The sequence below is a fragment of the Lepisosteus platostomus genome, chromosome 4 (genome assembly GCF_059453375.1).
Source record: "Lepisosteus platostomus isolate fLepPlt1 chromosome 4, fLepPlt1.hap1, whole genome shotgun sequence".
Classification (NCBI taxonomy): Eukaryota; Metazoa; Chordata; class Actinopteri; order Semionotiformes; family Lepisosteidae; genus Lepisosteus; species Lepisosteus platostomus.
In genome coordinates, this window is record NC_142614.1 from 28,850,384 (window position 1) to 28,875,666 (window position 25,283).

At 34.6% G+C, this 25,283-nt stretch overlaps 1 protein-coding gene across 4 annotated transcripts; it reads right to left on the minus strand.

Annotated features, from left to right (window-relative positions):
* Window positions 1-904: 904 nt before the first annotated feature.
* pja2 (praja ring finger ubiquitin ligase 2) lies at window positions 905-24,777 on the minus strand. 4 transcript variants are annotated; one of them, XM_088629344.1, is made up of 9 exons: window positions 24,623-24,777; window positions 21,705-21,905; window positions 17,659-18,733; window positions 14,224-14,403; window positions 13,072-13,257; window positions 11,067-11,178; window positions 10,306-10,420; window positions 2,403-2,518; window positions 905-1,609 (listed from the first exon to the last, which is right to left on the minus strand). In XM_088629344.1, exons 2-9 carry the CDS (start codon window positions 21,901-21,903, stop codon window positions 1,484-1,486), a joined length of 2,109 nt encoding a protein of 702 aa, XP_088485470.1. In that variant the 5' UTR covers window positions 21,904-21,905; window positions 24,623-24,777; the 3' UTR covers window positions 905-1,483. The 4 variants fall into 4 exon arrangements, with proteins under 4 accessions (XP_088485470.1, XP_088485471.1, XP_088485474.1 ...); XM_088629345.1 differs by having other exon boundaries at window positions 24,627-24,649; XM_088629348.1 differs by lacking the exon at window positions 24,623-24,777 and having other exon boundaries at window positions 21,688-21,847.
* Between the last annotated feature and the right edge of the window lie 506 nt (window positions 24,778-25,283).

A 25,283-nucleotide genomic window follows, 5' to 3' on the forward strand; every position in this document is an offset into this window, starting at 1 on the left:
ACTACCTGAAATTGAAGGGCTGTTTTACTATAAAGATAGGTTGTACTGGAGTGGAGAAATTCTGCCACATTTATCAAAAGCAGTCGAGTACCAATTTCTAGAGCACTAGACAAGACAATGGACTGAAAAAGAGTTGCTTTGATTGCCACACCTACGGCTGTCAAAATACAAAGTGTATTGTAAAGTGTCAAGTAAAAAGTTAGAAATATGCAAGATAAAATAAATGCAAATACCAAAGCACAGATTAAAAAAAAGGAAAATAAGCACAAAAGCCGAATTCAGAAAAGTACTAAAGGATATTAATAGAAAAATTAATAAAGGTCAAAATAAAAATATAGGAATAAATGGAGTTTGGATTTGGAAATGTTATCTTAATTTGTCTTATATATAAAATATAAAATATATGCCCATGATGTAAACTGCTACCTACTTATTTAAAGATCTAAAGCTTCTTCAACAAACTGTTGCTCACTGGCAAACTGAAAAAGTATTTGTGGTAAAAAATATTTTATGTGAGATTATACAAGTGTCTCATTTTTTACAGATTGCAAATAGATGTATGTTTTAATGTTTCTGTTCTATAATTAAGGTTCTTCAGACTGCAATAAATTTCTATCCCTACATCAAACCCCACTGTGATCAAAGAACACACTAGGGGTAAGCTGACATTTCAGAAAGCCATAATTATTCAATATTTGGCCTAGGGGTTGTTTTACTAGAGTCCCATTGTGATGCAGAAAAATAACTTTACCCGAAGCTGATCCAAAGTCTCATAGCTTCTTCTGAAAGCACAAATGTTCTTAAATATTTTCCAGGGTACTCCCAAATGTGTTAAAGTAATTTAAATCACAATCTTTGCTTTTATATAACTGACAAATGAATTGCCAATGCCAGAAACAACATCTTGGAGAAAGAGCTACAGCCTTTATTGAACACTGGGACCAAAATACCTTGCAAATGAGTAAATTGGGAATATACACAATATGCACTGCAGTTATCTATGAATTCAATTTCAATAGCTGAAGAGAAGCAAAGCGAGCAGTTGAAACAAACAATATTTCCATGTGGACCATATAGGTCACAATTTTGCTACATTTATGCATGTAGAATTTAAACTGATAACTTGCTAACATTCACCGCTCAGATATGCATTTTAAGTATTAAAGCAAATTTGTCATTTTTTTCCACATTTTGTGAATGTTCATAAAAGCTTGATGCATCCTCTCGGTTGACTTTTTTCAAAACAGAAAAATAACAAAAGTTTGTGTTGACGATATTTTCCCAGAAAACAGTACAGTCATTCGTGGAGTTTTTTAACTTTCAATCTAACACTTGTATTACTACACTGAGAATTAAGACATCATGTGCACAGGAGATTAAACTATGCTATGCTGCAGTACTGCTTTTCGGTATTTGTTTACATTGGAAAATTGAATTTAAAAAAAATCTTGCGGGTCCCTGTTTATCCTTGCATGTTTGGTCCTCATCGCATTCCTGCTGCACTGTGGGTGGACGGGGGAGTGTCATGATCCGACACAAAGGAAGTGGCAACGGCTGGTTCTGGGAGTGCAGGAGACAGAACGTGGCGACACACCGGACATGTCCCTGACTGATAACGACAGTAAATCACATCAAAGTCAGTTGGCTATCAAAGATCTTTGGCCTGTGGTCTGCAACCCCAGTTCTGGAGGACCCAACCAAAGGTTTTATAGGTACCTTTAAACAGTCCAATAATGAAGACCTATAATGGTAAATCATGCTAATTAAGCACATAAATGGGTCCATTAAATCATTCTGAACTCTATTAAATTAAACTATTTAACGCTCCAGAAAAGAGGCTTCAGACCATGCTTTAGGCATGTGAATGCATCATGAAACAGTTGTGTAAAAACAACAAAAAAAATACTTCTTAGATATAACCCTAATAACACAATGTGTTGGAAGAAACAAATTACGAGGTATAGTACTCATAATTTAGAATTGTCACAAAAATACATATGAAATGTAGGCTAATGTAATATTAAGTACATATAAGGAAATTCCCTGTACCCCATTTCTGATTTAAATCATTTTAAATTAAAAGAAAAAAGGAAATCATTTTCATCTCATAGCTCAAGCAGCTATAATAATCATATACATTATCATTTTTTTTTCTTATACAGTATCACATTTCTTCTATATATTGCAAAATCAATAAGCTCAATTAAAAAATCTGCATCTAGGCTGTATAAATAGCCATCATTGTGGAATTCAATTACACAATAGATAAAGTAATTTCTAAACTAATTTTAAGAAAATATTTAGTCAATTACATTTTTCCCCCCTTTTAAGCATATACAATAAGAACATTCTTACACTTAAAAGAGCCACTGTAATGTACTCTACATGAAATTTTCACATACCTTTTGTAGCCAGAGGGACACACAGGTTTTATGAAATACATGATGACATGGCAGCTCAGTTGCTATTTCGTCTTTGATATATTCACAACAGCAGATGGCACAACACTGTTCCTGGCCTGAAAAATGCAGACAGGTTGTCAGTAAAAATGTACTTTATGTACTGACAGAAGTAATGTCAATGTCTTTGGTTTGTCTAGAATGACAATTACTTTGTCTCCATCATGTTTTACACGTCTATTGTAAAGTTATAAGCTTACATTCTAGAGCAACTTTCAACAGCTAGAGCACTCATGAGTAACTTTCATTATTCTACTAGAAATTGAAATGTGACTTCTATATTGCACAATAGCACATCCAGTTGGTGAAGTACAAAGCCTTTATTTTATATAGTATAGGATAAAAAATGTAATAAGGGCAAACATCATGTATTCCTTCCATCACAACTGTGGGTATTTGTACTATTTAGCTATTATACATACTTTCTAGATGAGGCACAATTAGGATTGTTTTTTCTCCTAAACATATGGAGTGTAAAGGTGCTTTTTGTTTCTTTAACAACCCTTTATGTTCAGATTTGTTGTTTGATTTAAGCAGTCCTTAACTCCTTAAACCACTGCCAAGGATAATGATATATGACATATATACATATAATAAAATGCCATTTGTAACATTAACGTCTTCACAATCATAAACAAACACTTACAGGTGCAGCAACTTAAAATATGCAAGGTGACAGGTGGCATGCCGCAACAAGTACTGCAGCATTACAAACAGTACCACATCTTGCCGTTTTAATTTTTTTCAAATAATCCGATGCAGGACTGCACTAATCTGTAAAATTGCCAGGTGGTGCAGTGAATCCTTAAAGTGCTGCAGATACCTGTGGCTGTCAGAAATCTTACTTTACTAATAAAACACATTATAAACCATTAGTGTTTTCCTGCACTAATCATACCATACAGTATGTATACTGTACTCACAACATTTTCACATACAATGATTATATACAACTCCAAATAAGACACTGTATGTCACAATACTGTATAATAGTAAAATAATTACAGTATTTTAATTACATACAGTATACATAATTACTAATAATTAGAAAACAAATTTATTTTATATTAAAAATATATTATGCATAGTGACTTTAAAAACATATTGTATTTAAAAAAACAAACACAAAGAAAACAAAACAAAAGAGGCCAGTAGTGATATGCATGACTTTTAAAGAATGACGGTCATGTACTGTAAATTGCATTGTAGCTCATACAAGTCTGCAATCAATCAGTGTGATGCTTTTGTAGTTCAGTGTTCAAATTCTTGTCTGCCATGCGGGAGGCCTCAGTTCAATTCAATGCCATCAAAGTCGTACTTTAACAAATTGCCCCTTGGGGATAAGAAAGACACCTCTAAAAATAAAATAAGCAAGATTCAGTTCACCAGATATATGAGAAAAAAAATATTTTATAGTCTGTTGTGAATGTGAGGTGTTTTTTTAGGTTTACATATGTATTAATATAATATTATGTCAATGTTAATTTAAGTTACATGCAAGACAAATAATGCAATGAATATATTAAAATGTGTATTTATTACAAAACCATGAACATTAATTAATCTAATAAATTTCCCTGCCCCCGGCTCAACATGCTGCAAGCTGAATAAAAGATATGGAATTATAATGATATTTAATTCCATAATTATAGCTCAAATGGATCAAAAATTAAGTGTGGGGACAGCTACCTCTGTGAAATATGTGAATTATTAGATGGCATCTCTTTGAACACAAATAAACATTTCCAATAACTGTTTATCATTTCCTGCATTTGTTTTGAATAATTTTAATTTCAATAACTTTAAACCATTCTTCTTTACATAACTGTTTAAATGGTGCCATAGTTTTAATAAGGACTTCCTAGAAGCAATGATCAGCATAGAATTAAATCAGAAAAACCTGTTGATAAATTCGTCCTTCGGTTGAGACGTAAAATCGAGGTCCTGGTCAATTTTCCCATTGGCCTTTACCAATCATGACCTCTTAATAATCCCCATCAACGAATTGGGACAATGAGTGTCCAGAAAGTATAAGCAATTATTCTCAATTATTATTAAATTAAAAAAAAAAGAATAGTCTAGAAACAACAACTAACCTATTTCAAACAAGGATTTATGACCGATTACTGACAAATTGAAAAAAGGTTGAGATTAATACACTATTCAGTCTTTAGTCAAATCTTGACTAAGAAATGGTACATAAAGAGGGACAGGGCCATGGGTAGGTCAATAGTGGTTTTATTCAACTTTTGTGAACAGCTCTTTGCCCAGGATAATTGTATTGTCGTCTTAAAGGATGAACTGTCAGATAGGCTTACTTAAGGAACGCTTAAAATAATTAAAGAACTTTATATCAAAATACCAGTACAAAATTTCAGAAGTGGCACTTAAAAGTGATATTTTATCGTTACCATACCCGAGAATTTCCACTCCTTGCAAATGTTAGCTAACTAAACAGTTAAATATTATAGTTTACTTAATCGAGGTTAATCTACGGAACTGCATTCACACACAAACTACATAAAATAATACAAAACTGGTCTATATAAATATTTACAAATTTACCACATCAACTAAAATTAATAAGTTACCATAATAAATTACCATTAGTAAATGGTATATTCTCCAAAACTACCAAGACAAACCAACTATTTAAAAAAAGGATTGAACAAACTTGCAGACTGAATAGTTTATGAGCATTGAATTAAAAAAATAGGCTACAATTCCAACTTTAATTTAAAATAAATCTGAAACACAAACACTAATTGAATAACATTTTAGTCATGGGTAAGAGAAATTAGATAAGAATTCATGTACCACTTTCAAATTCTCATTAGAAGAAGCATTCAAGACTGAAGGACGCCAGCCTGAACTGGGTTAGCTATAGTTCATTCTAATGGAATTAACTCTTTCATATAGTCAATCTAATACAGTCAGGATGGACTGTATGGCCCAACCTGAAATTCTAGGGTAATCGGTATATACCATCACAAGCACAAAAAAAAAATCATTACACATTTTCTAATCTCATGTAGACCTTTCAATTTTCTTATTTTAACTATTATGCAATTAAAATTGTTTACAGGTTCTGTATTTGCTAATTCAAGAATTTACTTTGCTAAATTGATTATAAAAAGTAAATTGTAAAACAGCAACAAAAATAATAGAACAGTCAACATCATGTGTGCGTGTGTATCCAAGCACACACTTTGATCACGGTTTGATGGGATAAGAGGAAGCTTTATAATTGCATACAGTAAAAGTTTTCCATCACTTGATTTCTCTTTAATTTACAAATTGGATATCGACCTCATTTGCTTGCACAGCCATGTCTCAGGAAAGGTTCCTAAAGCAACTGTTCTTTGAGTAATGTACAATATTATTTGACAAATCACCAGACCATCAATCTCCAGGATGCTCAGAGAGAGTAAGGAAATTTAAGGGCTCTAAAACCAGAAATTGCAATTCAGCTTTTTACGTGTGTTTGCTTTTAGAAATTTAAAAGATGTATAATACATTTTTATTATCTAAAATATTTGTATACATTATTTTACTGTAGCTGCCCTTTCTTTCTTCACCATTGGTAACATACCACTCTGAATAGTTAATGAATAACAACGCCTGCTATTTGCTTTCTCAGACTCTCCGTGTGGGTGCGAGTCTCCCGCCTCTCTTCCTAGACTGTTGATTCCAGAAGGGAAAAAAACTAGGGAGGATCGCTGTAATGTTCTTTTTACGGCGTTGATGGAGGGCTGATCTCTCAGTTTAAACTAACCTGCTTGGAGCAGATTAGTAATAGATTATATGTTGCTATGGTTACTTAATGTGAATTTGATCTTGAAAATCCAGACTTTTGTCAACATATTCATCAATGTTATCCAGCTAACTGAGTAATCTTGCTTCATGAAATGACCTTTAACTTTATACAACTTCTGCTTGTTATTGACTGTGATGGGGTTGATCAACACCAGTGACATACAATTCAATAGAGTGTATTACAAATTTGGACCTAATTATCTTTGGCACATGGAAAGCTATAACTGAAACCTTATGGCATATGTGTTAATGGGGCAATAGATGGGTTTGCAAAGTACATTATCTAGATGGAATCCCATAAAACAAACAGTGATCCTAAGGTGGTTGCAGGCAAACAAAAAGAAATTTAATGAAAGCTGGGAGAGTCACTATTTCACAGAATAATATGGCGTAGAACTCTAGAGCCTCCTTCCAAGAACTTGGCATATTGTATTCTGACATGTGTTCTCCCCTACTAATGTATTTCTGATGCCCCTTACAGTGGTCACAAAATGTATCGCTTCTGAAAACCTGGACAAACCAAAAAAATGGCAAATTTCTCCTGTTATTCATTTAGCGTTAACTAATTAAATGCATATGGGTTATGCTATACCAAGTTAAGTACACAACATATTTCACAGACAATGTCAATATTAACAAATGTTATGCTAAATATGTTGGAAAGTAACCTTTTGCCACAACATGAATGCTATATGGTATTCCAAAATGGTTCTCCAAAGTAACCTCTTGCCAGAACACCAAATGTTTATCCTACTTACTTCGATGAGCAAATATATATTTGAAGAAGCCTGACGTATACAAGAGGAGTATTAAAATCCCTACGCAGGAGAACAAAAGTCCTACATAGGAGTTTAAAAAGTCTTAATTAGGAGAAAAAAAGTCCTATACAAGTTTTTTTTCCCCCACATGGCACCAGGATGCTGCTGTACAATGCTAATAATCTTGGTGTAAGATTGTTTAAGTAAAAGCATGTTATGTTGTTATACTGAAAAGCATAGCTCACAAACCTTTTTGTCGAGATGAGCCACCATAGTTTACATTAACCTGTAAGATCACAGTTAAAAAAAATACATACCTGCACCCAATATGCTTCTTTAAATTTGGACTATAATTAGTCTTAGTCAACTAAAACAGAATTGGCTTCAGTCACATTTTAGTCAAGCAGTTTAACTTATTTGGATTATAAAACGGATAAAGGTTTTAGAACATTTTAATATTTAACAATTAATATTTCAAAGAAAATATTTAACACATCTGATAAGATTCTGTCAAAAAGCACAAGTCTTTTTTGCTCAATCTATATTGTATTAATCCCCAGAAAGGTCAAATATCCAATACATGAAATAACTGCAATAAAGGGTTAATAATAAATAATCTTATACAGAAACATTTTATGAATCCTTCCTTATCAGAAACTTTTGTTACTGTAAATAATAATTCTTTACTTTTATAAGGTTTTAAGTAAAGTTATTTTAAGTAAAGATACTTGCCATTCTCACAGTAACCCACATTAGTAACCCTGAGGCACAGCACAGTCCATATACAGTGCCCACCAGAATTATTGGCACCCTTGGTAAAGATGAGCAAAACAAAAGGCTATGGAAAAAAATGGCTTTGTTGTTTATCAGCTTGATCTTACACTGAAAATATGAGAGAAATCTAACCTTTCAGTAGGTAAAATTATTCAAAGAAAAAAATCCTTTTAAAAAATAAACATTTTTCTAAAAAACACTTGTCACAATGTATTGTCGTCGCTAATTGTCTTTAAGTCTTTAGAAATATTGCCTGCCATCTAGATTCTGATACGGATTAGCACTGTTCTTGCAGACTGCCTTTATCAAGATGCCATTCCCAGCACCACTGTTTTGCAAGTAATCGTTAACATTATAACGCATAAATGTTTGAGCGGCGCATACTTTTCAGTACCTCAACGACAAAGCTAAATATTATCTAAATAAATTGCAGACTTGCGTGAGATGCAATGCAACTTAATGTACAGTACACGATCAACAAAGCCATTCAAATTCAAACATTTTATTTTGACCTCTGTTTTGTTTTTTTACTGTACACTGATTTACTTTTAAATACATTAAAATACAGTGTGCTTTTAAAGCCACAACAGTATCTCGAGAATTAAAGCACTACAAGCTAGGCGTAAATAAGAAAGAAAACAAAAAAAGAAAAAAATATTAGATTATAATTATAAAAATATATATATATAGTGGTTTTACAATTCTATAAAAGCAAATATACGCATAACAACCTCAATTGGGATTTTTGTTTAAGGGCATCCCCAAATTCCCTTACTCTTTCTGAGCATCCTGGAGATTGTTTGTCAAATGACAGGAAGGACTGGTTTTCCTAAGGCAGTATTCACATGTTTGCTAACCGTACACTACGGAGGTTATTCATGTTATTACTTAACTTATTTTTATATATTTTTAAAATTCTACAAATATTTTATATTTAACATACATAAAATATAAACATAAAATTAAAAACAAATACCAATATAGTGTACATATTATTTATTATATTTTATTATTAGAGAAATAGTCTTCTTCTTAAGCTCAAGGTGCAATTTGTTAAGGTACAACTTGCACATTAGCTAGGAATTGAACCCCAGCCTCCCCCATAACCGGCAAGAATTCTGCCACTGAACCACCTATGCATCACTATGGACGGGCTAAATTAAAATCTGCATGCTTGTATTTCAGGGGCAGTTAGTTGCCGGTTTCGCAGACTTAACGAACATATTCTCCGATTCTGAAGTCACCTTTGGCCCTTATGAGTGCCACTTTCTTCATATCATTTGCTAGTCTTGGCCACAGCAGTTACTGAAACTTGCAAAGTTCTTGCAATTTGTCTTAAAAAATGACCTTCATTTCTTTTCATTTTCCCATCTTAACTGAGCAAATTTGGCCATGTTCATTCAGCAAACTTTTGCCCATGCTCCCTATATTTATAGTCATCGTGGCCCCTCACCCATTTACCAATTATTGGTGACAAAAGATAAATGAGGTAACATGCTAGTTAATTGTGAGAGCATCTAACAAAGACAATTTTAAACTTCTTTTAATGTTTTAACACCATGTTATACACATTTCTGACTTTTAACTAACCTGGGCTTCAGACTGAAATCTGCTTGGTTTGGGTGTTAATTTTATTGAAAACTGAAAAATTAAAATTTTCAATGTTCACTTAAGATTATAAGTACATATATCATGTAATTAAATAATAAGTGTTTATAGACACGTTCATACAGTTTAAAGCACAGATAATCATGATTTCAAGGAGGTGTATTCAAACTTTTGACTGGTACTGTTTATATTTATATTAATAAATTACATTTGGAAACACCGTTATACTGTGGTTACTTTTATTTTCATGCACCAAAATGTCCTTTATGTATGTGATTCCATATTAAGTGGATTTAAAGAACTGGTACAACAGATAAAATGAAGCTACCATTTTAATAAAATCTAATACACCACAAGTGCTGCCTTTTGATCTTCTATGGGCAGTGAAAGCTAAAGTTTTGATGTACATTTTGAATAACTGCATATATATGTTGTTGTCCACTTTTTAATGTAAGCTAGTTCTATAATGCTAGTTAGTCTAAAAACAATTTCAAACAGCTTCCACTCAATTAAATGTCACTAAAACAGAAAAGTTCAGCTTTCCAAATTGCTGAAAAAATGACAAAAATTGTATGCATTGAAAACCATTGAGGATGATATTCTTAAAACTAAGCACAGGCAGAACACATTAAGATACTGAAGGGGAAAAAAAAGGTACAAAACCTTCTGCAGATTTAGTCATGATAATGAATCAACAAATCCCACCATACACTGACCTGAATTTGTTAAAGTGAAAGCTGTAACATTAAGAAAGGCAACAACTGTCCTTTATTATAACCACATTGCACATAACCTTAGGCTTGAATCCAAAGATACACACATATATATAACATTCATATATATGTATGGGGTATTATATTTGGAGGTAATAAGAAACACCAACAACATACCATTTTGATCTTCCAATACTGTGATCTGTGGCAGACAATCAATTATTTCTTCAGTGGCTGGAGGGTGAGCTTGTTCCACATCAATAGCTAAGGACTCTAGATGTGCCAGGGCAGCCTTTCATCAAGATAAAGAAAAAAACTATGTATAGTCTAACATATTTTCTTTCAACTCAAGTGAAAAGTGTTTACAGTAAAGCCTTAAAAACAGTGCTAGGTTGTATGAAAGCTGGCTGTTAGCTCAATGACTTTGGTACAGATTGAGGGTAACCTTACTGCTCAGTGAAAGGCCAGTCTTCTGTTAAAGAAGCTTTTTTCTCCACATCATTACACTTCCACTACCATACCAGCAGGCTTGAAAAATGCAAAAGTCTGTATAGTGCTTAGCACAATCTGTCCATGCATGTTGTCTTCACTTCTTTTTATCAAGGGCAGAATGGCAATCATCAGTAAATAACACACTCACCGGTCTTTCTCTCAACACCTCAAACGGTTTCTAGCCCACAAAAGATGACATTTTAATCTCCCAGATCTTAATTTATCCCTGAATGGTCTCTAGTCATGCAGATCATTTTAATGCAGCATGCTACAGTTATTTTGCTGAGGTTTGTTTTTTTTTTCTTGCTGGAATTTCATTTTGCATCAGTGTATTATCATCCTTGTACTAAAACATTTTTACCTTTACAGCTGAACATTAAGAACCTGGAAGCATATCAGTGGACAGTGGTTATATAAGCTAATGGAGCTGAAAATGATATACACACCTCCATTGCCTGAGCTAGTCTTTCTTCAAGAGCCATGTAAGTGAGCAGTTGTGGGTCCACATAAGAAATAGCTTGAGCTACTCCAAAACCTTCACCAAATTCATCCAGTAATCTGCAATGCAAAAATATGACAAGAGTTAATCTGTATTCCGTCTTCCAGCCTCTTGAATGGTAATAATTCAAATTTCCTTAATAATAAGTAGGTTGGTTTCATATGATTTATTATTTCAAGAATAAAGGAAATTGAGCATAAAAATAAATTATTCCCTCCATTGAGAAATGTGAACAGCAGTCTGCTATGACAATAGGATTTTTGCATCAACATCAGCAAAATGCATTGCACAGAATAGTAAGTGGGGGGCTAGCTTTCTTTTCTAATCCATCTACCCTAGCAACCAAAATATAATAAAAAAGCTGAGATCTGAAAAGTCAGCGCTTTTAAACATTCATAATGACTTCTGATTCTTTATGACCAACATAAAAGGCTGCTCCACTGTATTGAATTTAATACGTTTCAGAGCAGCATTCCATCTTGGGAGTCACTTTGTAATTAAGGAATATTAGTGACACAAATGGTTTCATGTGTTTCAAACAGAAGATTCCATCTCGGGATTCACTTCGTTATCACGGAACATTAGTAACATAAATTGATTCCTGAGTTTCAAAGAGAAGATTACATTATCAATGTAATAGTGCAAACCCTTGGTTGAAATGTATTTTTTCACAAAATTGTGGCTGTACTCAAAACTTAGTGTTTTTAAACTTTTTAAACAAACTTTTTTCATTGTCTAATTCTTGTTTGCAAAAAATACTTTTCAACAGAGTGAAAAATGCAAAAGGGAAAGTTGAGAAAAAATACAGTAATTACGGTATGATTTTTCATTAATATTCAAGCAATTCAGAAATTCAAGCAACATCCAGCATCTTTCAAAATAAGCGATGTTGAACATCACAATTACTGTATATGCATGGCTAATTAAATGTAGGTTAATAGGTGATCAAAGTAAAATCTAGGCTTACCCATATCTTAATTTTATAAAACCCACTTAAAAAGATATATATACATTATAAATGGTCTGTGGTTCTGAAGTAACATTTGTCTGCAGTTCCATGTGTAATGTTATTTGCACAGTGCACTGCCCATTAACACATTATTCATACTAATGCATTATATGCCTGTTAATAGCCTTTTAACACTCATTATTAACTAGCATGTTTTACAACAAGTAATGAAAATATTGAAGAAATCACCACAATCCCTCTCAAGGCAATTGTTTCAAATTAACATATATTTCTTTCAAAATGTAGAGGCAGGAGACACAAAAGAAACATCTTACCAATTACAGACGAAGCACTTGAGAGATATAGAAACTTATTGAAAATGTCTGTTGTGTGATTTAATTTCTTTCACTTACATCATGAAATGCAAAACGAACAATGCAGTAATCATCTGATATGTGGGAACTGGCATCATTGCCATAACCATTTAAATGAGAAATGGTAATGATATGTTATTAGACTGAGCATTTAAATGAAGAAAGGTTAAACATTCTTAGAAAATTGACTTCAGAAGTGTTCAACAACTAATGTAAAAACAGAACTTAATGTATTTTTTTAAAGAGCTATTTTTTTCAAATTAACAAGACGCCCAAAAAAGAAAGTGTGAAAAAGCAGCTTTTTACTGTTGAAATTAAACGCACAACACTATCATTAACATACTGAAGAAAAATGTATTGTAACGCTGTATTTAACATTTATTTTCTAAGAGTTACTTTTTTCCCCTAGCAAGAACTAGTGAAAGCTCTTTTAAAGCTTGTGCTACTAAAGTGAATACATTCTTTGAATACAAAGAAAACCTGAAATACACCTGAAATGGAAAAGAAAACTTAATTATATTAATTTAAGATTAGCAGTAATTAACATCTCACATTGCTATATGTAAAGAAAAAAAAAGCAAATCTCCTCCTATAGAATAATTGTGGAGGTTTGAAAAAGGAATACAAACCTCCACTCTGCATCAAAATCTTCACTCATACTAGAATCATCTTCAAAGTTGTTGTTCCCATCAAGCATAAAAAGACCTGGGTGAACAAAGTGGCTCATCCCATCTGTCTCTTCATCACTGCTGCTGTCCGTCTCTTCTTGGTAAGGAAGCCAAGGGATTTCGCCCTCTTCTAAGAGCATTGGCCCTCTACGTAAGAGCACAGAAAAGCAGAGCAACACCCAAAAATGCTTAAAATTTCCCGCATTTATCCATCTATTTTCAAACAGCTTCATTCAATACGGGGTAGAGGGAGAGCCGGAGTCTATCACATCAAGCAACAGGTAAAAGATAGGATACTACGGGATGGGATGAAAGTCCATTGCAGGTCACATTCAGTCTCAGATGCAGACACATCAGAGCCAATTTTTCCCAGATCTCAATAAACCTACCAGTATGTGTTCTGACTATGAGAGAAAACCAGAGCTCAGAGGAAACCCACATGAACATGGAAAGAACATACAAACTCATACACATAGCACCCCAGGAATTGAGCCCAGGGCCCCAGTGCTGCGAGATAGCACTGCCTACTACCGTCCCACCCAATTTTATCTCCTTTTGATAAACAATAGGACAGAATTTGCTATTATCAGTAGTATTAATATTAATAGTGAAATTCTGTTTATGGGCAGTGCTGTGGCTCTGTGGCTAAGGATCGGCACCTGTGGCTGGAAGGTTGCTGGTTCGTATCCCACAGCCGGCAGAGGAATCGTATTCTGTTCGGTCCCCGAGCAAGGCCCTTAACCCTAACTACTTCAGGGTCGCTGTATAAATGGCTGACCCTGCGCTCTGACCCCAAGCTTCTCTCCCTGTCCGTGTGTCTCGAGGAGAGCAAGTTGGGGTATGCTAAAAGATAAATTCTTAAGAAACTGTATATGGCTAATTAAGTGATCTTATATTATCTTATGCAAAATTCTTACCATTTACAAGGATTAAGGAATTTGGTATTTTAATTAAACCAATACCTAGAAAAACTACTGAATTATTGTCTAGAACAATAAAGACTTCACAATATCTACCATGTAACAGTAATTGTCTGGTTTGAAATTACTGCATTCACATATCTTTAACATTACAAATGTTCATTCTGTAGATTTGAGATGGCGGGATCCTTACTCTGGATTAAAGCTGATATCGGGAATATCGTCCAAACTGCTGCTGTTGCTCTGACGGTCATGTTCTGGCTCATCCAGCCCCGGCAGGGTTTCCCAGCTTTCACCACTGGAGCACTGCTGCTTGTCCACACCTGACTCAGAGGTGCAGGTGGCTGACCATTCTCCTTCACTGCACTCTGAACTTTTAACATACCACAAGAGTACAAATTTATTTTTTTATTTTTTTTAAAACGGAGTCCAACTTTGAATGCAGTGCCTATTCCAAAGAAGTGAAAAACAGTATTCTCTTGAACTAACACTGTATCTGTTGACATCCTTGCCAGCAATAAGACAACACTTAACCGACAGCTACACCCTTATTCCCTGGCAAGTATCGATAATATTATTAATTCCTTGTATTCATATAGCGCTTTTTATTCCAAACTGCTTTACATAAAGGGAAGACACTTCATCTCCCTGAAATGCAACTCTTCACAAGGTTATGGCAGCCATTATGCGTCTGTAACTCCATTATAAAACAGATAAAGAGGGGAAATTGGATACTGCTTTACCAAGTGAATTTGGTAGGCCAGTCTGTGCAAGCCCAAAATGGAATTTAGGCAGGACACCTGTATTGACACCCATACACCTTGGTTATCTTGCCTGCCTGTACTGACCAGATTAAGCCTTGTTTAGCTGATATCTGACAAGATCAGGCTACATGGTGGTAGTGCTCTCCAAGTCCAAGGAGAACACATTTTGCATTATATTCTTGCTCTGCTATACCAATGTTTAATGGAATGTGAAAAAAGACCTTTTTCAAAAATGTGCAAAATATAATAATTTGTAGAACCTTACCTTTCAGAACTAATCATCTGAAAACCACACACTTTTAGAAGTTTATTACCAACATCAAGACCCTTTTCTTTTGTGCAAATCAGTTAACTTCAAAAGCTGATGCCTTTCATGAAGGAGCATCACAAGTGCTTAATAAAGCTCCTGAGAAAAGCTATTTTTACTGGGAAGGCAGGTGCCTTATGCATTTTTAAAGATGAAACTGGGCACTTTATGTCAAAAGCAAAGAAGAACCTGGTAATCATTTTTTTGAGAATTTGTGGGTTTTGTTGTTGTTGTTTTTGGACACTATTTTTAGAAATGTATCATTAGCAAACTACATCATATAGAGATATGGGTTTTTTCCAATAACCCCAAAAAGCTTGCACAAAAGTCCATCCTATACATACTTCAAGTAATGGGCAGCACCTGCCTATGAGAAGTGTACATTTAGGTTAATGAAATAAAGTCAATCTAGTTGATAGCATTACCAACTAATGATCAACACTGGGGGGTTTTGTGATCTTAAATGCAAGTCAGATTACAAAACTACTTTAACCAAGATATACTCCTATAACATTACAAAACCAACAATCCAAATTTTATGATATCTATAATCTTTATTCAACCAATAAAGGGCTAAATCAGGCAAAACATTGGTTGAAAAAAATATTATTTTATTTAAAGCTGAAACTATTTTTTTCCATGAATGCAAAAGAAAATGGTAAGATGATGAACTGGAAAAGAACAAGTAATAGGTTTATTCCATGCTGAAAAAAAAGAAGAAAGAAAACAACGTTTAGGCTGTGGAGACTTCTTCAGGTGTGAGAAAGGCCTAACCCAGGTGTGTGGTCTTTCTCACACCTGAAGAAGGCTCCACAGCCAAAACGATGTGTTTTCTTTCTTCTTTTTTTCAGCATGGAATAAACCTATTACTTGTTCCTTTGCAGCCTACACATGCTGATGCAGCTACCCACCCAGATGATGAACTGTCAGTTTTAAAGTAACTTAAAATCAGGACCTCAAAACCTTATTTCATCACCTAACCTGTGACAAAACCACTGATCTTTTATGTTCAACAGAGACAAGCCACAATGATTTAAATCCAAGTTACTTACAACTAAACACGGACATATAACATGCAAGTTATTTACAGCAAATCACCAGTTTCTTCTTACAGTTACCATTTGTTTAAGACACATTTTAAGACAAATAATCTGCATTCTCCCAAAATGTTTTACAAGAAAAAGCACCACTGCTTCACACTTTCGGTCATGCAAACTGGATTAGCTGGCCAAGAACTCCTGACTCTGGATAACATGAAAGCACACTTGCTGTGAGTGAGATATGCCCCTCTCCTCTAATTGGTGCTGAACCTCCATAATAGTGCTGCTTAGCCTCTGATTTAAAGACATTTTCATAAAAAAATGTGTACCCCATAGTGTAATCTAAAATTGGATTAATTAAACATTAAGTAGATGCCTATATTGATTAATGCCTTTTGGGTTAGAATGAGACAACCCTAATCCCTGACACTAATGTCTCCGAGGATCACTGAGGTGGCTAGATAAGACATTGAGTATCGAGTCTGTTACCTTATTAGGTATTTATTTAGCTAGATAACAGCCTAGTTTGACCGAGGATCACATACAGGGTCATTTAACAGACTAAAATTTTCAGAATGGTCCAAAGCTGACCAGTATCTACTGTAATCATGAAAAGTAATATACAAAGAAGATTTAAACAGAAAACACCATAGGAAGCTATAGCCTACAATCTATCTTTGCCACCGATTTTCTCTCTGAAGGACAAAAACTTAACGAGTATCTAAGCAACAAAGAGACTTGTATTAAATTAAGGAAAAGCGGCAGAGATGTAACTTCATGACTGTAGAGCTATTAAAGCTTCTTTTGTAAATCCCCTTTTGGATTTGGAAAATCACTTTCAGTATGTAGGCTTTTGGAAATAACACAAAAAAAAACAGTTAGGGAGTCTTCACTGGATCTCTCATCTTTTTTGAAAGTATGCATTGCGCTCGAATTCAGGGTGATTTTTTACTTGATCTTAAACATCATACATGCAATTTCTGCATGCATTTCCATTTTGTTAAAAAGAATACTTGTCTTGTTATCTCACTACTACTGCCAAAAAATAAAATCACAACCACAAAGAATCCACTCTAGGCTAACATGTGAAACTGTAGGGCTAAAATGCAAGTTAAACAGCTCTGGGATTAGGGATCAATGTCACCTGCAAACTGCTTGAGGGATTAATATGGCAAACACTTAGTCACAGTGATAAGTGAAAAGCAGCTCATCTTGTTTCATAATTAACAGAGTTTTAGCATTTTTAATTACTTATCAGAATCAGCTTACAGTAATCTTAAGGGGTGTCACGTGACTAAAAATAATCACTAAAAACAAAGAGCCCTACGTATGCATTAATTGCCTGGAAAGATTTACATTGAAGAAACTGAAATACTCAGTGCTGCATAACCAAGATCACCCAGAGCTGCAACACAGTATTGTTTTAATTTAAAATTAAACTTGTAGTACCTACATGAATTTTCTGTGTCACTGGCAATGCCAATGGTGACTTTGCTATGAGAATCAAACAAAAATACCTGTTATCATCTTTGATGAAGGACGCACACTTTTCACCGAAGTCCTCCAAATCCTCCCAAAGGTCGTCATCTTCCTCAACATGTTTATTTCTGTTGTGCATCTCCATACGCTCCTGCTTTCCTTCAAAAGGCCTCAGTTCATCAGGGGCAGAGTCGGTGCAACTAATCTCATAGAGGAACTCCTTTTCTGGCTTCTCAGTTTGAGTCAAAAAGAAAGGGGGTATGGAGCTCCATGTGTTATTTGCAGCCTGTGTTTTCCTGCAAAATCCATGTTGAGCATCATCTAGCTGAGAGCCTTTGCTTTTCTCCAAATGGCTGTCAGTGGACTGCTTCCTTATTTTTGGTCGGACTACCATTTCTGTCTGGGAAACCCCTTGGTCGTTTTTCCAGTCAAAGCTTTTCTGAGGGGTGCACTCACTCACTAAGGAAACATTGATCTCTGAGTCCTCAAGCTTTTTTTGCCTGTCATTACAGATGTTTGACAGGTTAATGCTCTCTTCTCTCAGAGAATAATTGCTTTTCTGACTGACAAAACTGTTCTGCTGTGGCTCCTCAATGTCCCTTTCAGGACAAGAACTTTTAGGTAGAGGTTCATGGTTCTCACAGGTCTTTGTACACAGGTAAGAATGCAAACCACTGAGATAATCAAATTCTTTCTCTAGCTCACAGATCATATTGTCCAATCGTTTTTGAAGGCCAGGATGTGCTTCTATTGATGAATTTCCACTAAGTTCATCCTCCTCTCCATCACTGCTGTCTGGTTCATAAGAGTCGATATTTACAAAACTCAAACCAATAGGGCTTCTAGAGCATTCCTTCTGGTCTTCAAATGTTGGCCAAGCACAGGCCTCTGAACTTTTCTTTGGTCCTAAATGTTTCTTAGAATTAGGGTCATCACAATCAGACTTCAGCTTTTTATACGAAAAAGAAGTGGCCTCATTGCCCTTTTGAGAAGCTACATGTTTTACTCTGGGGACATCCTTGAAAAAGTTTGTTCCACTTGCTTCTGGATGAACTGAATTAGATTCCACAGGTAATATGGCTTGTAATGTTGAGGTGATTTGTCCATTTGATGCTAAAGAAAAACAGAAACAGAAGAAATATTGAAATATTTCCATTTAAATTAATTTCAAAATTTAAATGACATATGAAAATTACTCATATCACAGATTTCTGAAATGGGTTCACATGATGTTGATTGTGGGTAATTCACTTCTTTAATAGCACAACAGCTGATTCATTGTGCATTGATTGCCCTATTTAAAAGTTCACACATCATGTTAATTTCAAAATATTTATGAACAATGGATGGTAATGAAAAATTGAAAATCTAAATATGTATTTGATCTAAAATAGACATGTCTAATATCCCCTTAGTCTAATGCCTCAAAATATGTTTTTTTGTTGCATTTCCTTCAAAACATTTTTATTTTGTAGCATAAAAAGTCAATAAGGGTAAAAGGGCTCTCTAGCTCCATATGCATTTTGCTTTTCAGGTTTGAATCATTCCTCACACTATACTTTGCACTGTGGGAAGAAACACATTCTTTCACCTTTTTCCTTTGTTCATTACGCATGTTCAATTGTATGGGGACAGTATTTTTTACCCAACGTAGTGTGAAAATAGTGTATATATGCAAGATTAAGGGGCTTAAAGTCTGTCCTTATATTTTTGTAAGACGATCTTATTAAGAATTCTTTCCATAAAACTTTATCTGCGATTTAGCTCCGGCTGAAATAATCCAAGCGTGTTTCATTGTTTGAAGAGAAAGTAAGAAAGTCAAAAAACATCTATGGATACACTACCAAATGCTTAGTTGATCCCTCAACTGGAATCAAAAAGGCTGGGTGTTGGGACTACACTGGGATCCATGGGGACTACAAAGAGTTACGAACATTTAAGGAAGGTTAATTAATCTGGAGCACATTTAACCTGAGAAGACCCATTAATCTAAGAGATGGCAAAATGAGATGTGAGAACTTGGCAGGTTTTTAGCTTCCAAAAATTCATAAATGAGAAAAGCAGTTTTGTCGTTTTTGCCTTCAGCCTCTTTCACACTGTGAAACAGTTTCGGGTGTGAAGTTGTCCACATACAGTATGAAGGACTGTATTAAGAACAGCCATCATGTATCATCATACATTTAGAATTAGGTGGACTTTACCCACATGGAAAAAAAGAATACAGAGCAGACAAAAAAATAGTTAATTTCTAATTAAGACTTTTCATCATTTCTCTTTCTACAAATGACAAGACATGCACATGCTTTTGTTCTCACCCACATTAGCCTGGTATTTTTTTTTATATTTTCTATTCACCGTGTTCACCTTGCATTTGTCCATATGCTATAAAACAGCCTAATAGGCTTCCTGAATAGCCGTTAAAATGAAAGAACATATTTTGTAACAAATTACCTTTAGTAGTTTCAAATATCTATACTGTTTGACAGCCTACACTAGGCCAATGCAGATATTACTTCATCTTTTTATATCATTTCTATGTACCAAACAACAAAACAAAAAGAAAATTGTGTACCTGGAGCTTATACAAGTATTTTATGTACTAGAATACCTGGAAATCATTTTGACACCTTTCAATACATTCAGAAGCATTTCAAATGTTTTGGTTTCCAGATTCTTTCAAATTGAAACTACCCATATAAATAATATACTGTCATATGCTCAACTGCTCATAATGCCATTATATGCTAATTTTGGTTCGTATCTTTTTCAAGAAGGTGAAGTCAATCTTTTAGAAATGGAAGGCACCCAGACAATGCCTAGATCAGACTACCCTTCCAAACTCAGCAACCAAACAAGGAGGAAACTGGCTAGGGATGCCAGAGGTGACGTCGAAAGAGTTACAGTGTCTGAGATGGACGATACTGTCTATGGTTCAGAAATATCCTGGTCACTCCACAAAGGGAGTATGGAAAGAAAAAAGAAAAAAAACTTCTCAGATTTCACATGGAATTTATAACAGAGCTCCTAAGCGATACTTCAAATATGTGGCAAAAGGTTTTATACTGAGACAAAACAAAATTGGATGTTTCTGGTCTAAAAAACAGCATTACAAAAAACATTACGTTTGATGCAATCCCAGCACAGCACTTCTCCCAGTGCACACCATCCCATTTGTCAAGCATGGCGGTGGCAGCATTATATTGCTGTTCAGCTTCTTATCAGCAGGGACTAGGAAACTTATCAAGAATGATAAACACAGTCAAGTACTGACAAATCTTTGAGGAAAACCTGATTTTAAATGTAAACGTGGGACAAAAGTTCATTTTTCGTTAGGTCAATGACCCAAAGCACAAGGTCAAAGCTACACTTAAGAATAAGAAAGTGAATGTCTCCGAGTGGCCCAATAACCCTACTGACAATCTGTGGAAAGACTTGAAAACTGTTGTCAATAAGCAATCCTCAAACAAATTGAAAAAGAATGAGCAAAGACCTGGCAAGAAGAAGGAAAAACAACTTCACCAAGCCAATGGGCAAACTTGCACATTGTAGAAACTTACCCGAAAATACCCACAACTGTAATTATTTTCAGAGGTGCTTCCACCATTTTAAGTTCACAGATCTGAATACTTACCGCACAAATGCAATCAATAGATTAATGATAGCGGTATTGATATATCTTATCATGGTTTGTGTGAATATTTACAGTAAACTTATCATACCCCTAGAAATCTTCTTACTGAGCATTCAGGTTTAATCAGTTGAAAAAAAATGTGTACATAGGGAGGGTCTGAAAACTTTTACAAGGCATTCTTTTTTTATGAGATATCATGCATTTTGTTTCTCTAACAATTTGTGAACTGTTTGTCCAACAATAAAAGAATTATTCACATCAATAAAGATACTATTGTCTTGCATGTCCTAATTACATTAATTCCTCATTCACCTTGTGCATTCAATCATCTGAAAAGAAAACTAGCTCACTTTTGTGGATGTCACTTTTCCAAAGCAATACAGATCAGAAAACAGACTTTTCTAGTTGAAAGCTAAGGAAATACACTATACATTACGGTTGAACTGGACACACATAAAGGATTCTCCTCGTGAACACTGCTCATCTCCAGTCCCTGCCACTCCATGTCATTTTCTGGAGATGGGATGTTTTGCTTTGCCAAAGTTGGTCGGAAGCCTATATATGCATGTCTTCTGCCATATCTCCTTCCTGTGATCGTCTGATAGCCTCCAGCTGGTTTGGGCCAGGCTGGCTTGCCTGCTTCCTGACCCATTTCTGTAAAAAGTGGAGAAACTCACATGAATCTTTGGATAAAAAGTACACTGAGGAAGACAGATGGGCAACAAACAATAATTCAGTAAGACGGTACTGAAACCATTTAACATACAGAGCATTCCTAGGTTGTAGCAATAGCTGAATAGGCTTAATATGTTTTCCTTGATTTATATAGAAAATACACAATTGAATTCAAGTTGAAATTTATATTGGCAAAATGTGTTAACCCGACATGAGAGACAGAATCATCAAGGTATAATGACTTCATAATGTGAGAAGATAATATTTAAAATTTTATGAAATATTTTTAATTAGAAGTTTGAAAAGAGCAAAAACTGTCTGTCTGCACTGCTGGCAATGTATTATAAAGTAGAAAGATCTTCAATGTATTTTATTGCCCAAGCAAAATTATTCTTAAGGATAAATGTCTCCTCCAAGGAGACCTAATCTAGCTAAGAGAATTAGCTATGACTCACCACAGTCGCCAGTCAGAGCCTGGCAGCAACTGAATGCAGTAACTTTCAAGTATTAGTGCAATTCTACCAAATTACAATTTTGTATAGTTAACATGCACCTTTATTATATATTGATCATCAGAAAAATGTATCACTTATGTGTGTAACTAAATTATCAGGAAAAAATATTCTTTGCAGCAGGAACAATGACTTTATTGAACATTTATGACTCAAGACAATTCATTATGCTGATTAACATTTGTCAATAACAGGGGTCTTCAATCTAGTAGCATGAGTGACAAGCAACATACAGTAAGCTTACATATATGGGATTACTGATGTGAATAATTTTGGCCCATACCTCTGGACAAGCATGTACTTGTTTACTGATATGTAAGCCCTAGATGTCACACAACAAAAGTGGGAATGTGGATCAAGCTGGGTGAGTAATTACCATGTAATTAAGCCGTTACATGTGCAACATGAGAAGGAACATTGTCCTTTTGAAATAATATCAGGATGAGCAAGCAGAAATGGCACCAAGAAAGGCTTAAGGATTTGATGGAGGTAATATCATGCAGACAGGTTGCCATTAATCAATTAAGTTGAGTTCTACACTAACTATACACTCCAGCCAAGACCATCACACCCAGATGCTGATGTCTCAATCTTGGCAAGATATCAATCACTCATGGTGCTGCAAACTGCAGCCTATAATTGACATCAAGCAACAGAGCACTGTCAGACTCCAACACACAGATAGCAGAAAGGCTGCTAAGCAGGACATGTTTTCCTTTCTGTATTTTTATTTCTTGTCTTTCACCCTACTTGAGATTCAGTAGGTAAAGTCACCTCAACTTGTAAATTAACTCTTACTAATGAGCTGGGTTAGAGTTTAAACATGATGTTAACTGAATATATCATGGCCAGTAATGAATAATCATTAAATAAAAATGACACCAAAACTATTTAAGCAATACCCACAGTCTGTAAACTTTATTATTAAAAAAAACATTAATGCATAAAGAAACTGGTGTTTTTGATGCTCAGTATAATTCATACTTACCACTCTTACCATACATACCACTCTATGAGCACAAGAAAGAAGTCAATACCACTGTTGTAATAAAGTTGCATAACAAATGTAACTATTACTTAAAAACTATGAAACAATATAATAACACTGAGAAATTGAATTATAATATGGTATGCCTTAGTGACAACTTATTTAATTAGCCTGGAGGTTTGAGACTGCACATTTATTGCTTTGTTTCTCTCAAACACTTTGTATGAAGTACAGTATTTTCAGACACCCAGTCTTACATTAGAGAACCATTCCTTAAACGCTACTAGTTCTACCAGAATGAAGAGTAATTTAGACACATCCTGCTTGCAAACACTGCCATGTGAAATTAAATGTCTCAGAAAACTTATCTATGTAAGCAAGATATTAAACAAGTTCTGCAGCCTCAGTTATTCATTTAGAATCAATGCAGAGTGCAACAAGATCATTTATTGGTCTCACATATATAAAAAAAATATTTAAAAAAAGAAATAAGCCAAGGGATCCCCAGCCATTTCAATAAAATTGTGTAGACCAATTAGACAGCTTCCAAAAACTAGCCCAATATTCAATTTTTCTGGCATTAAAGATTTGATGTTTATTAATATATACTGGTACATACATGCAGTCAATTGCATTTTCAATGAAGATGACGTACAAATACCTGAATACTCTTAAAACCTCAATCACAGAACATTATTTCTATTTAGGGGCTTAAAAATAGTTTTTTTTTTCCATCTATTTAGTGGTAATCACTTATGAAACTAAGTGGAGGGAACATATAAGGGTTGCGATAGGATGTTTTGCCTTAAATCCGGATAACAAAACAATCCAGTTTGACTTTAATACCGTGTGACTGATTTGGAGGTATATGATAACTCTAATTACCAAACAATACTTACTGATTCCATCGCTACCGCTAAACTCGGCACGCTTAAAACTGAAAGGTGAAATCTTGTTAAACATTGAAACACTACAATTATCCTCCACTGTTTATCTCTGTGTGCATACAAATACGGTAAACATTAGGCCTTGTGTCTTATTCTTGCGCTCTATCCTTTTTTCTATGAAGCAGAGCTAACTGAAATCACCGGTGAACCTTTATGACACATAATGCTATGTGTTAGTGAAATAGTTTCTTTGATAAATGCATTAATCCAACTAAACTTCCTTTTAATTCCGCAGAAAACAAACCTTACCTGCCTTCCAGAGCTATTACATCAACTAAAGCCGCAACCAACTCCGCCCACCAACGACAGCAGCACAGGACGGCGTCATCTAATCTTTTTGACCAGTCAGTGCTGGGAGGAGTGTGCTTACAGCCAACACGTATCCAATCAGTCAGAGACGAGAATATGGATTTCCCAGACCCAGTGGAGATGACGGGGTAGGAGGGGGACCTGTCTATTATGAAAGTGGTACTCAGTTTTGTGTTTAAAGAGACGTGGGGAAAAAAAGTTGTACGAATAGTGAGCTTAGTTTTAGGTTTTGTTAGGCAATCATCCGCATAAAATTCAGCTGTTTAGATGAATTTGTTTGCTTTGGTCTACAAAATAGCAATAACGAACGAATACTGACATTTTTCTAAAGTTTAAGCACCCCAGTTTTGGACTAATCAACTCTTCATAAAACCTCCATGAGACAAATGATTGGTTTATGTCCTTTAATCAACTGGTAAGGACTTAACTAAATATGAAAGTTTAATAACAGGCATCTAGGTTTCTTTTTTATTTTGAAAATGAAACCCTCTTTTCAACAACTTCTTAAACTACAGGACGTATGCTGAATATTTCGCAAAACTAATGTGTGTTTAATTCTTGCAAAAATATTTTATGTGGGTATACTTAAAAACAAATTTTG

Bases quoted from the DNA above. Each gene is read 5' to 3' on its own strand.
- pja2 (XM_088629344.1), bottom strand. From the start codon at position 21,903: ATGGGTCAGGAAGCAGGCAAGCCAGCCTGGCCCAAACCAGCTGGAGGC. The intron at 2,519-10,305 runs GTATGTTGTTGG...TGCATTTTTCAG, and splicing joins AGTATTGGAAGATCAAAATG to GCCAGGAACAGTGTTGTGCC. The intron at 1,610-2,402 runs GTATGTGAAAAT...TGTCGTTATCAG, and splicing joins TGTCCCTCTGGCTACAAAAG to TCAGGGACATGTCCGGTGTG.